The sequence below is a fragment of the Dendroctonus ponderosae genome, unplaced genomic scaffold (genome assembly GCF_020466585.1).
Source record: "Dendroctonus ponderosae isolate FM_Combo_2020 unplaced genomic scaffold, Dpon_F_20191213v2 Dpon_F_20191213_2, whole genome shotgun sequence".
Classification (NCBI taxonomy): Eukaryota; Metazoa; Arthropoda; class Insecta; order Coleoptera; family Curculionidae; genus Dendroctonus; species Dendroctonus ponderosae.
The window spans coordinates 1,323,851-1,335,935 of record NW_026018165.1 but is presented as its reverse complement, the minus strand read 5'-3'; the positions used below and the strand labels follow the sequence as shown (position 1 = coordinate 1,335,935).

The 12,085-nt window shown below is 33.4% G+C and overlaps 2 protein-coding genes across 3 annotated transcripts in view; both read left to right on the top strand.

Moving 5' to 3' along the window:
* Window positions 1-849, top strand: part of LOC109538191 (sodium-independent sulfate anion transporter) — a gene marked incomplete in the record, with an annotated part of 14,747 nt that extends 13,898 nt beyond the window's left edge. The window contains 3 exon segments of the mRNA XM_048663740.1: window positions 1-108; window positions 193-360; window positions 410-849. Of these exon segments, the coding sequence (XP_048519697.1) occupies window positions 1-108; window positions 193-360; window positions 410-682 (549 nt within the window).
* A 4,642-nt stretch (window positions 850-5,491) lies between these two features.
* Window positions 5,492-12,085, top strand: part of LOC109538205 — an 11,330-nt gene continuing 4,736 nt past the window's right edge. For both annotated transcript variants that reach the window (XM_048663739.1, XM_019905347.2), the window contains exons 1-3: window positions 5,492-5,662; window positions 10,193-10,498; window positions 11,231-11,377. In XM_048663739.1, the coding sequence (XP_048519696.1) occupies window positions 10,345-10,498; window positions 11,231-11,377 (301 nt within the window). In that variant the 5' untranslated portion in view covers window positions 5,492-5,662; window positions 10,193-10,344. The remainder of the gene's footprint in view (window positions 5,663-10,192; window positions 10,499-11,230; window positions 11,378-12,085) is intronic.

The window sequence follows — 12,085 nt, the reverse complement described above, 5'->3', positions numbered from 1 at the left end:
GGTATTTTAGTGAGCGTAGAAATGAGCATTGTTATTGGGGCTATTTTCAATGTTCTGGTCCTACTAAAGGCTTGGTCAAGACCTGGGATTCTCATTGAAAAAAGAACTGTAAGTAGCTGAAAGTCCAAACTTTTTGTATTTTTAGCAAGCAGATTTTCTCGCAAATAATCCAGGTTTTGTCTGGGTTTTTAGTCCGAGAAGGGATTGGAGTATCTTTACATAAAACCCGAGCTGGGACTTTTCTATCCGGCAGCCGATTATCTGACAGAGAAAGTAAAAAAGCACCACAACAAAAATCCAACTTTTCCAATTGCGCTCGACTGTTACGGTTTTATAAAAATCGACTATTCTGCCGCCAAGGTAAAAATTCAGTTCATTTTAGCTCTCATTAACAGTCGAATTTTTCCAGAGTTTAGAGACGCTTGCAAAAACCTACAACAAGAAGGAGGTTGGCATAGTCTTTGTAAATGTAAATAGCAAAGTACTATGCACGCTCATGGCACAGGGAGAAGACAATATTGTTTCACTTTGTCAAAGTTCTTATGAAGTAAATGCGAACACTTTTTCGGTTAGAGATATGGAAAATCCAGACGAAAAGCCCCTGATAGACAGCATAAATGGCCGGAAATTTTCGGAAGATATACGAGATATTCGCAAGGGCTCGCTTTGTGATTTGGAATGATAAATCGAAGTTTTTAACCACATTTTTCAGATTCATTCTATGTAGAAATGTTTTAAGTTGTTACGCAACTTGCATCGTTGTAGGTGCTCATGTTAGTATTTTATTTGTTAATTTTGTCGTTGTAACTGTAATCTTGTGTACGAATAAACCAGGCGTTGCAAATATTACATAGATACTGTTTATTTTATACTTCTTAATGATGGTTTAGGAACTGTTCTACAATTGTCCTCAAGATGAGCAAAGTCCTTTTTCCATTTAACTGTGACATTATGGAAATGAGACACTACAAATATAAATTACGAATTAAAAGTGTTTTTGCCATTCTTGCAGTGATAAATTCTTCATGCTTCAACGAATAGAAACATGGGGGCCACCGTTATTTACCTTTTATCTCTTTGGCTCGCATTATTTTTATTTAGGATTTAGCGGCTTGGCGATTTTTGAAACACGGGTTCGCTTGTGGCTTTAAATGCACAAGTGATTTTTGTGAAAATGTGTTGCTGAAACTTGAATTTTTTTTTAGCTGTTAGGGGAAAAAGTCTCAAAAATACAGCTTTAAGCGGGGTTTTCAAGGATCTTGAGAGGATCCAAAAAATATAATTCATAAAGGTTTGCAAAAAAAATTTATATATGTGAAGAATCGGCTGTTGTTTCGTAACATGTTTTATTTAGACACAGCAGTAAAAGCTAGAAAAACCTGTACTAATAATAACAAGAAAGTAAAAAAAAACACTTTTCGTCTAAAGTTTACTTTGTGTTTTAGAAAAAACTTTATCGACACCTAAAAAATTTAAACATTGGTCACATAAAACATTGGTCTTTCAAGACGGTCTTTTACAAAATATATTATTCTGCATTTATCACGCATTTTTTTCTAATTTATTCAAGTAGACGAAATTAATAACAAAAGTAAAATATAAAACTTATCAGATTAGAATTATTTGGACAAATTACAAGGATAAATCATTTAGTTTTCTAAAACATTATAATTTAAAAAAATTGAAGCTAAAATTGAACATTTTGAATATTTCCCGATAATGTAAAATTACATATTACTAAAGCCTTTAGAAAAACAGTTTTCATTATAAACTTTTATTTGGAACTTACGTTTTAAAAGCAGAATATTTCGAAGGATATATCGAAATTACCAGCGACATCAGTTACAATTTGAATATAAAAAAGTAAATATTTAATATTTTATGAAAGATATTTTATTCCTACTAAACTCCCTTCTACGAATTACGTTAAAAATGTTTCTGCAACAATTAACTCGTCTAATTAATCGCAATATTTCTTTCAACGTGATGAAATAAAAGTCCTATGAAATATGTGAGTATTTTCCTAATTTGGAATTCAGGATTAATTTCCTCAATAAAACATCATCCAGGAACCAAACTGAGGCTATTTAGTAGTAAATATTAAATTTCTTCTGTTTGGAACCGAATTGTTATTTACCATTTTTAAACTTCTACAAATTTACCTGCTGAAAAGTTATTCATTGTTAATAAAAAGTGAGTATATTTCATGGTCTTTTGGGTTATCAACACCACCAGGTGTATATTGGAGATATGGTTGGTGGCCGAAAGACTTCTGGCGCATGCAGTGGTACCCTCATCGCAAACCTATCCATCGAACCATAACGAAGAATAATTATTAAGGCACGTGCCGAGGTATGCAAAACACATATGTGATATTCGAGGTAAATAAAGTAAAGTCATTTTAGCACATTTACACTGTCCTAAGAAATCATAATTAAAATATTAGCTAAGCGTTTGATAGATTTTCATTGAGTTTAAATAAATTTTGTTAAAAATCTATTTTGTTATATACAAAATTGCCTGAAATCTTTATTATGAAAACGCCTCCAATAGGTTCAATAATAGATACAATCTTTCAATAGCAACTTCCAGATATTGAAATAAAAAATTATTGAAGTTTGGAGTTACCGAAGAACTAAGTAACAATTTAAAGTATTTTTCGAGCCAAATTTCAGGCAAAAATGCGTAACATTTTCTACAAATGTTAATATTCTTTATTACTTTATTATCGTTACTTTTCTAGTAAACCCTCTGATGACCGGTTCGAATTTATAACCTATTGTTACATGATTTTATAATAGTGTCTTGGAGTATCAGCAATAAAATAGGAAACATAAAAAAATACGAAAATATACAAACAGTAGTTTTATATTTTACCTAACATGAAGGACATTAGTGGAAATCGGCCAGGCATGAAGAGGAAGCAGCTTGCACGTGCTATTTGGGGTCTATAAGGTTCACATAGGGCAGTCATGAAAAAAAAGGAAAAACATGAAGGGGTGGAAGCAGGTGTTTCAAACAAAATAATTGGAGAAATTAACTGGAAACTAGAACAGATAAACTCTCACAATATGTGCACGCTTGTTCTAAACAAGCGATCAAAATATGGCGCCAAACTAAATAAACTTCAGTTATTCGTTTGAAGTCTTTGATTTTAAAACTGGCTTTTTACAAGAAAATTAAGTTCGATTTTATAATTTTTTACATAAAATGTCGGCCGTCACAGGAACTATGCGAGTAACCACATAAAAGTATGAGACTTTTTTTGAGACCACCTGGACGAGGCTTGATTACGGACACATTTACAAAATTTGTCTTGATTTGTCTGGACTATAAGAGCAAAATTTATACATGGCTGGAAGGCTAGAAAACGTTCATCGAAAAAGTCAGTACATGGTTCTAAATCTATTTGCTACGGGAAATTTGCTATGAGAAAATTACATGCTATTCTGGCCCAGATTATGGTCATAATTTTTTTAGATATACAGGGTGTCCCGTAAGCACATGATCAAAAGGGCACTGCGATATACTTTGAATCAAAAGAAGATCTGACCTAACTTTTATTAACAAAAAATGTTTGGGTCCTCTGCTATTGATGGTCAAAGTTCTTCAAAAAAAATATCTTTTTTGAAATATCGGGAGAATCGTACGATGTATTTTGGTGAAACTCGCTGTGAATGTGTTCTTATGTAAGTGTATATTCATAGTTTGATAAAAACATCGAGTTCAGCCGTTTTGGACGAGTGGTAAATTCTTGAATGTCGTGATATAAAAACTACCAGAACTTTTTATTTGGTGGATGGATCATTTTTCTTTTGGTTTATGAACTAATCATTTGTTCACAATTTTGTGCTCTTTGTAAAATTTTGTAGTATTCATAGTTTTTGCGTAAAAACAATATGTCTGTTTTCTAGCCACTTAACAATGCTGACATTAACTGCAAATATGCGCCGCGTAAACGCGTACGCTTTCCCGCAAGTTGTCTTCGCAAAACCCTAATACTTTGAGCATGTCGGTCACGTCTTCATTAGAAAAGGTCATTCAAAACGAATTTGTGAGATTAAATTGACAATTATTTTATGCCTTGTATCACGATATTTGCAGTTAATATCTAACATGGTCAAGTAGCAAGAAAAGCGAAACATTTTTTTTCGCAAAAACTATGAATGCTACAAGATTTTACAAAGAGCACAAAATTGTGACCAAATAATTAGTGCATCATCTGAAAAAAAATTAGTTTGCTTTCATCCACCAAATAAAAAGTTCTGGTAGTTTTTGTACCACGACCCTCAAGAATTCTCCTCTTGTCCAAAACGGATGAACTCGATTGTTTCATCAAAATATGAGTCTTACATAAGAACAAATTCACAGCGAGTTTCACTAAAATACATCGTACCATTCTCCCGATATTTCGAAAAATTTATTATTTTTTGAAGAACTTTGACCATCAATAGCAGAGAAGCCAGACAGTTTTTGTTAATAAAAGTTAGGTCAGATCGTCTTCTTTTGATGCAAAGAATATCGCAGTATCCTTTTGATCATGTGCTTACGGGACACCCTGTAGAATTTTGAAGGAAAAACCAACAGGTTTTCTGCAAGTCGTGTGTGTTTAAAGTTTTAAGAATTTATTAGTTATCGCCTTACGAAAGCCTGATTTATTCACGATATTCGTAATCTATGGACGCATCTATTGATATTTTTTTCGGTTGATGAAAGCAAACATATTTTTGAAGCAAAAGAGAAATAATCAAATGAAAGAATGCGGATGAGAAATAGTCAAGACAAATTTGCTGAATCAAAATACGATCATAAGTGAAAATGCTCTTACATTAATCGAAAGCCGCGTAAATAAACTGACCAACTTTTTTAAATGGTGCCAAGAGAATTTCTTTGAAAATTCGGATATTCTCCTTTTCTTTAGCTTTTTCTATTTCGTGCTCAATGTGGGGGCAAAGAAACTTGTTTGTGATGATTGAAAAAAAATGTATTTTGTTTCGAAGATTTAGAAACTTCCTAATCTTAAAAGCTTGGACTAGGAACAATATGATCCTAAATAAAATGACTAAATAAAAATTAAAATAAGAAGGTAGGCAAATTATTTATGAAACTTCTTGCAAAACGGCAATGAGAAATTTAAAACCGATAAAAAAGTGATTAAAAAAACTTGCTGCACTCATGTCCCGCTTTATATGAGCTAGACCTAGCATATTCTATTCTATCTGTGATCTACAATGCAAACTACCCAGTTTCAGTCAAACTGAACCGACTTCTAGGTCAAACAACCATCAGTGCAGAAAAAAAACGCCAGACATTATTACTGTAATATATGTGAGTTTGTTAAATATGGTTCACATAGTTTATGAGCTGCTCTATCTGGCATCATTATTAGGATAATAGTTCGTCATTCGCTGTTTCGATCCACCTGACACCAATCGACCCCGTCCGATATGGTGGTTGTTTTGTTATTTCCATAGTCAGTAAAGTGGTAGCAAGTCGAGTGAATGGTCGATACGACCCATGGGACAAAAGCGCACCTGTCCATCGTAGTCGTTCTACTATTATTGCGTATTTTTCGAGAATTAGTTCGTCAAAAAATAGACTTGTTGTTAAGTGGGGAAAACACAGGAAAAACGTGGAGGCAAACAACCATTTCACGTTATCGGTAAGAAATTAATTCCGAGAAAGAGGACAAGAAGGTTCTAATATATCGATGTAGAAGCTTGGCGAAAATGTTGCGCTCAATTCGAATAAATATTCATTCAAATCTCTAAATAGTAGTAGAGCGAAGGGTTTTAAATTTGCCAAAAACATTGAACTTTTGGCTGATTGATACCAATTTTACACCGTGTGTGGGTCATTTGTTTTTACCTGAAAATTTGGTAACAAAATTGTCTCAAAATGTTCATGATTTAGTACTTTTAGATATATTTACAAGAGTGTTATTTTCAATATTGGCCAGCACTTCTAATGGCCAATGTTAAGAATAAAGTGCATTTTCTCCTTTTTTATGTTTAATGGTACCTACCGTTGATGCCCAATTGTTTGAAATATAATACTTTTTACCCAAAATGTAACATTTGAGATGTAAAATCCATTAACTCAAACTTTGATTTAAACAGAAAACCAAATAAGAAGAAAAAAGAAAAAAAGTTCACTGAATCAAAATCTTGGGTGTAAGAGGTACTTTTTGGTCAAAACCTTCATTGCAGCACCAATAAAAATAATTTTCATTTATTTTACGGATAAAACTTACTCTCTAAGAAAACAACGTTTTGTTCCATACATTAGTACTGAAATATGAATATTACCATAATATATTCAAATAATATCGAAATAGAAAAAGCCGACAAGCAAACATTTATCCAAGAGCTTTCTTTTGTTTTTCCATTTTTAAATAACCTTTGTATTGTTTTTAAAAATTCATTGCGTATTTTATTTCAATAGTAATTTCGGTCAGCCAATTTCACATTTAATAACTTTAAAAATTATTATTAGTTTTCACGTTCGAAGAACAAAACAATCAGTAGAGTGTACGTCTAATAAATCGTATAAAAGCGCCCTAAAATGCTAGAAATAATCGATTGTAAAATTAACAAGTCTGAATAATCCAAATACAAATTAAAAAACGTTTCAGAATACATATTTTTTAAATATTATTAAAACGATTCTTCATTATAAAGTCGGTCTGAATAGGGTTTCGAAGCATTAATTGAAAGGTTAATTATTTTCCCTAATGCATTTTAGCAAGTTTATGATGGTTTGATTCCGAAATAAGCCAGCTTTTTACACAGAAGAGTAAAAAAATATTATTTCACAATGCTGGAAAAACGCAAATCAATCGATGCAGTTCTAACAACCGATGCCAATTTTACATTGATTACGCTTCCGTTTTTGTGCCTAATAAATTGAACAGCGTCAATTGATAACAACTGACCGTCGTATTCTGGTAAATTATGGAGAAGCCATCGATCTTTCAATTCCGATGTATTTTGCTCAATTTTTCTTGTTCTGCCAATGCGATATATTTTTTTTCTTCCAAAAACTAGCTCCTAAAGTCATTGGCTCCAATGTTCAGAATTATATACGCTTATGGTATTTGATGCAAAAATCTGCTGAGCAAGTGAAGCTGTTTTGACTTAATTTCTAAAAACATTTTCATTCAAAATAAGAATCTGGCTATTTTTGGACACCGTTTGTTCTCTGTATAAAACACACGTTTTACCGGCATTGCAAAGAATAAAAAACAATGATTTTATAATCAATTCGAGTAAAAATCCACAAAATGCACTTAAAGAAGTTAATGGTATGAACCCCCAAAACCAACAAACTTCCAGTTTTGAAACCCTTACATCCATTCAACTACACAAGTGAGTATCCCTTACCCTTTATTTCCCTCTATTTTCCTAACAATGCTTGTCAGGTGGAAGTAAATGAATTTTTAATGCCACTTTTTACCAGGGGGTAGCATTGAGCATCGCAATAATTACAAAGTAAACGCGAAAAAAGGTAATAAAAAAATTAATGAGTAATAAAACAAGCACACTTGATAAATGATTGAAGCAAATAAAATGTGTTTGATGTGAAAAGTTTTTAATCCTATTTTGCAATGCTAAAAATGTATTATTTAAATTTTGAAACATGGCTTAACGTAAAGAAGTCAAACTCAGTTTGGTTAATTTTCTCAAAAATTGTGCGTTGTGAGTCCCCTCCTCAGTTAATATTCTTATGAATAGTTAAAGAAATGAGCTCAAAAGAAAGCAGTCGCAAAATTCCGCAACAGAACTAATTGAGAGAACGAAAGTTTCTTTAAAGAAATAAATTGAAGAACAGTAGTTGGACAATTTCATTTTGTAAAATTTACCAAAGGCGTGATGGCGTTCATAATGAGCTGATTCATCTAGATCGATCCTTTTCTCAAAAACATAAGTACATTTTTTCTTATTCGATCATAAACATGTGACACTAATTGTTAGTCCCTATACATGATTCACATAAAATAACAAAAACATGTTTACTAAAAAATACGAAAATTTCATCCTAAACATTGAAGGTGATGATCCCGAAGGTTTTCAGACGCTTTTAGTGTTTAGCACATCAACAGCGCTAAATAAATGGAAAACTCATGAATAGATGAACCATTTCCAGTAGTATTTAACTCTTCATCTAACTGATTAATCCAGAGTCAAAAACTTGTGGATTCTGTTGCAACTTACCACCACTTTAAATATCCAACTTCTCATGCCATTTTCCAAAATGCATGGTTTATCCCATCCAGGCTCGTCGGGTGAACAATCCAGTAAAATGGGAAGCTTTCCTGGAAAAATATTGATCGCAAGCGGTCAGTATTTGGAATGAACATGACGTCACACCGGTCGATTTCCATGTTCGTGGGCATTTGATTCTCCAGATCAAACCTCCATTTTAGTCATGCGATTCGTGGAATGGTCGCCCAGTAATCCGTTAGCGTTGTGGTCAGTCTTTCGCATCAGTTTTTTGAAAATGTAGCCGTCAAACTGTAAGTTTTCGGCTCTTTCGATGTGTTCGTTGCAGAAATTTCATGTGCAACCGGTAAAGATAAAGCGCATTGTCCATGTGTTGAATGTCCTTAATATAGAATGTATTGGAAATTGGTGATTTTAATCATATTGAAGGTGACGTTGCTTGAATACCATGTCCAGCTTTTTACTGACCAAAAGTCCAGCTTTTTATGCCTCACATATAATTTCATTTGGATTTCATAGACATTCATCAAGAATTCGGCTCAAGTTTCTGTTGCGAGAATGCTAACTGATGAATCATTTCACCATTATCGCGCATTATTCTAAATTTTTGTTGTCTGTGCATATTTTTCTACAATTTTTAATTTTTTGCTCTGTAATTCGAATTTCTTAATTCAACCCCTTTTGATAACATTTTCCTCCATATGCAATTAACTAAAATTAATTTTTCCTTCCTGCTTCAGAGTTGCAATAATTATCCCGAAACGTTCTGGGCACACAGTTTATCTTTCATTTACATCTACAATATGCTCCCATTTACTGCTTTTCCAAAATTACGTTTCAAATGAGAAATTCCTTTTTCTGGTTCCTTTCAGGCTTACAGCAAATGCTGGATATTGCATGTATATGTACTATTTTCACGTAAGTAAACAAGCAGCGGTTGAACCTTTCCAGTAGATTATTATTTCGAACTGCCTGTATCATTCGGTATTATTCTGTCTTTTGCATATAAATGACAGTTGGTTCTTTCCCGATAATTAAATAAATATTATACAAATGCACTACTTGATTCAGAATATTTATAGTATCTTTTGGCGACGAAAAATACATAAATGTATTATGATATTTTCCGTATTAAAAAAAAACTAATCAAATTATCGCAGAAAGTATACTCAAAAAGTGAATCATGTTCTATTAATTTAGCTGCGGAAATCTAATTTTGGCTGCGGATTTTAAATGCAGTCTCCCTTATTTGCCAATAGGTTAACTGATAATAATTTCGGCATGGCAACTAAGAGTGACTGCATTTAAAATCTGCAGCAATAACCATATAAAAATATTGAATTGAAAATATTTCGAAAACCTAGCACTTTTGGAATAGGCAACCTTATACAAACTTTGATAACAAAATGTTATCAAAATTCTATTAACGAAATCCTTTTCAACAAGGAATGCTCCTCAAATTAAGTAAAAGTAATATTTTTATTCAAAAACGTCATAATATCTAGGTGTCTCACTTAAAATAAGCAGGTTGATTGCTATTTTCGATATAAACGGGTGGGTATCTTGAAAATAGTTTAGATCGCTTGCCCATCATGACTTCGATATACTTTTACGGTACAATTTTCAAATTTCTCCTAATTATAGTTTGCCATATATCGATCGCGGTGGTTCCCGGTGGGACACCCGGTATATGGTTCACCCCCCAACCTTATTTGGCTAACCTCAAAATTGCTGCGGTTTCAAACGTCCCTATGACAATTAAACTTATATCAAAGTTATATGATTTGAAAGCTTCTATTAACATAAATTGAGTTAGTAGACCTGATTAAAAATACATTTTGTTCTGCACTAACAGCTAGAACCTCGCTAAAGCCACAAAAACTTTTGTCAAATTTGAAATAAAAAGTACCGGCAAATGTACACTGTCCGCATATTATACGCATTAAATAATTACCGGGTTTTCTTCTCAGGTATAAATCTACCATGACCACAACAAAGCTACGAATCAACATCACGAAAACGCTCAGATTGAAGATATTGTGATTAATCAACATGCACATCACATCGTCCTACGATACTGACAGACAATTCATATTGCTAGGCAACAGCCAGATGCCCTAATATGTCCCCAACCTGTCAGTCTGACGAATGCGTAAATTGTCATACAGGTGTTTGCAACAATAATAATTATCACACGATGGACTTCAAGGCTTCTATGGAAACAGAGGAAGCCACTAGACAATTGGAGGATCTTAACAAAGAGTTCTTTGTCGAAGGTAAGTTCTTGCGCATATTTAAAAAAAAAAATTAGTGACCTTATAAGTAGCTCAACAAACTTTAACACTTTAGAAAATAATTAATGCAATTCTGGATAGATACAGGATATCTGGAATACGTTGAAACATAAATATAGATATAAAAATAAAAAATAAATTATAAATACTCAAAACTTTGCTTTTGAGCAGCCTTCCAGAAAAACTCTGAAGATGGTCATCAGACAATATTTTCTACACAGTTTGCGCTTTTTGCGCAAATCATTTTAGTCCATTAATCTGTAGAATTACGATTATTTACCTACCAAACTATATCGACGTTATTTTCAGACACCCTGTATATGCGTTTCCGAATGCCATTACCCTGTATAGATTTACATTTAATTATATTTGAATTCGATAGAAAGAAGAGAACATTCCAAATAAGAATTGAATATACAGTGTGTCTGAAGCTAATGTCGGTATAGTTTGGGAGGTGATTCTAGAGATGTTTTGCAAAAAGCTCAAACTGTTTCGAAAATATTGCCTGACAACCATCTTCAGATTTTCAACACAATAATTTCTAATTTATTTGCGCCGCTTTCGTCGCCTAGAATTTGGAATGAGCATCATGTTTTTTGAAAAAAATGAGTGTTAATTTGAACGGAAAAATATGCTCAAGAAATATTTGCACTGATTTTGGACTCACCCTATAGGGATATATATATAATATACTATACAAGGATTCGTTTCCAGACTTTCCGCTTAAACAACCGGATTTTTTGCCCGATGTTCAAAGTTGCATCGAAATTGAGTCCAGCAACATGATTGGCATCAAAAATGGCACTTTTAGTATCGACGCTCATGATTTGTCTGAAGAATTATGTATTAGCACCCAATGTGGTAAGAATAACAACTTTTGTATTAAATGAACATTTGATTTTACAGAAATTTGTTATTTTTCTATGACGCTAGAAGCGTTGTTGCAACAACGATTTTTGCTTAGCCACTTTCTATATACCTATTAAATCTACCCGATTTTTAGATACCATAAATTTAAAAATCCTCTTTGAAACCATAATAATCATTTCTTTTTTATAACAATAAAAGTTTATCAGACTATGAAGGCTTTCACGGCCGGTCAGATTACATTTAGGAATGTTTTCCGGGCTTTGAAGGCGTGGTCTATCGGAATTTCTTCCTGACGTTTCGTCCACAACTGCGGTGGACATTTTCAAATGCGATGAGGCAGTGGGCGAAGTGATCTCCCGTGCTTTCCGACTAAGAATGATTCAACTGCTGGATTCCCAGTGGTATTTATGCCGCCCAGCCGTGTGTGCTCATGCGTGGGGGATGGGTGGGGGTTCCAACGCTTCGGCGCACATGCTGTTTGGCGCAAAACGCGCTTCCAATCTGGATTGAGTGCCGTAATTTCTTCTTTTCTGTTAAAATTGTTTTGCTGTCTGTTGTCTCCGAGCGATGATCATCCGAGACGCATGATGAGCATAAAGGTTGGGCTTGCCTCCCGTACATACATGGAGTCACGGACAGGATCGGCAAGATATTGGAGAAACACCAAGTAAAAACCATTTTCAAACCAACTCGAACCAT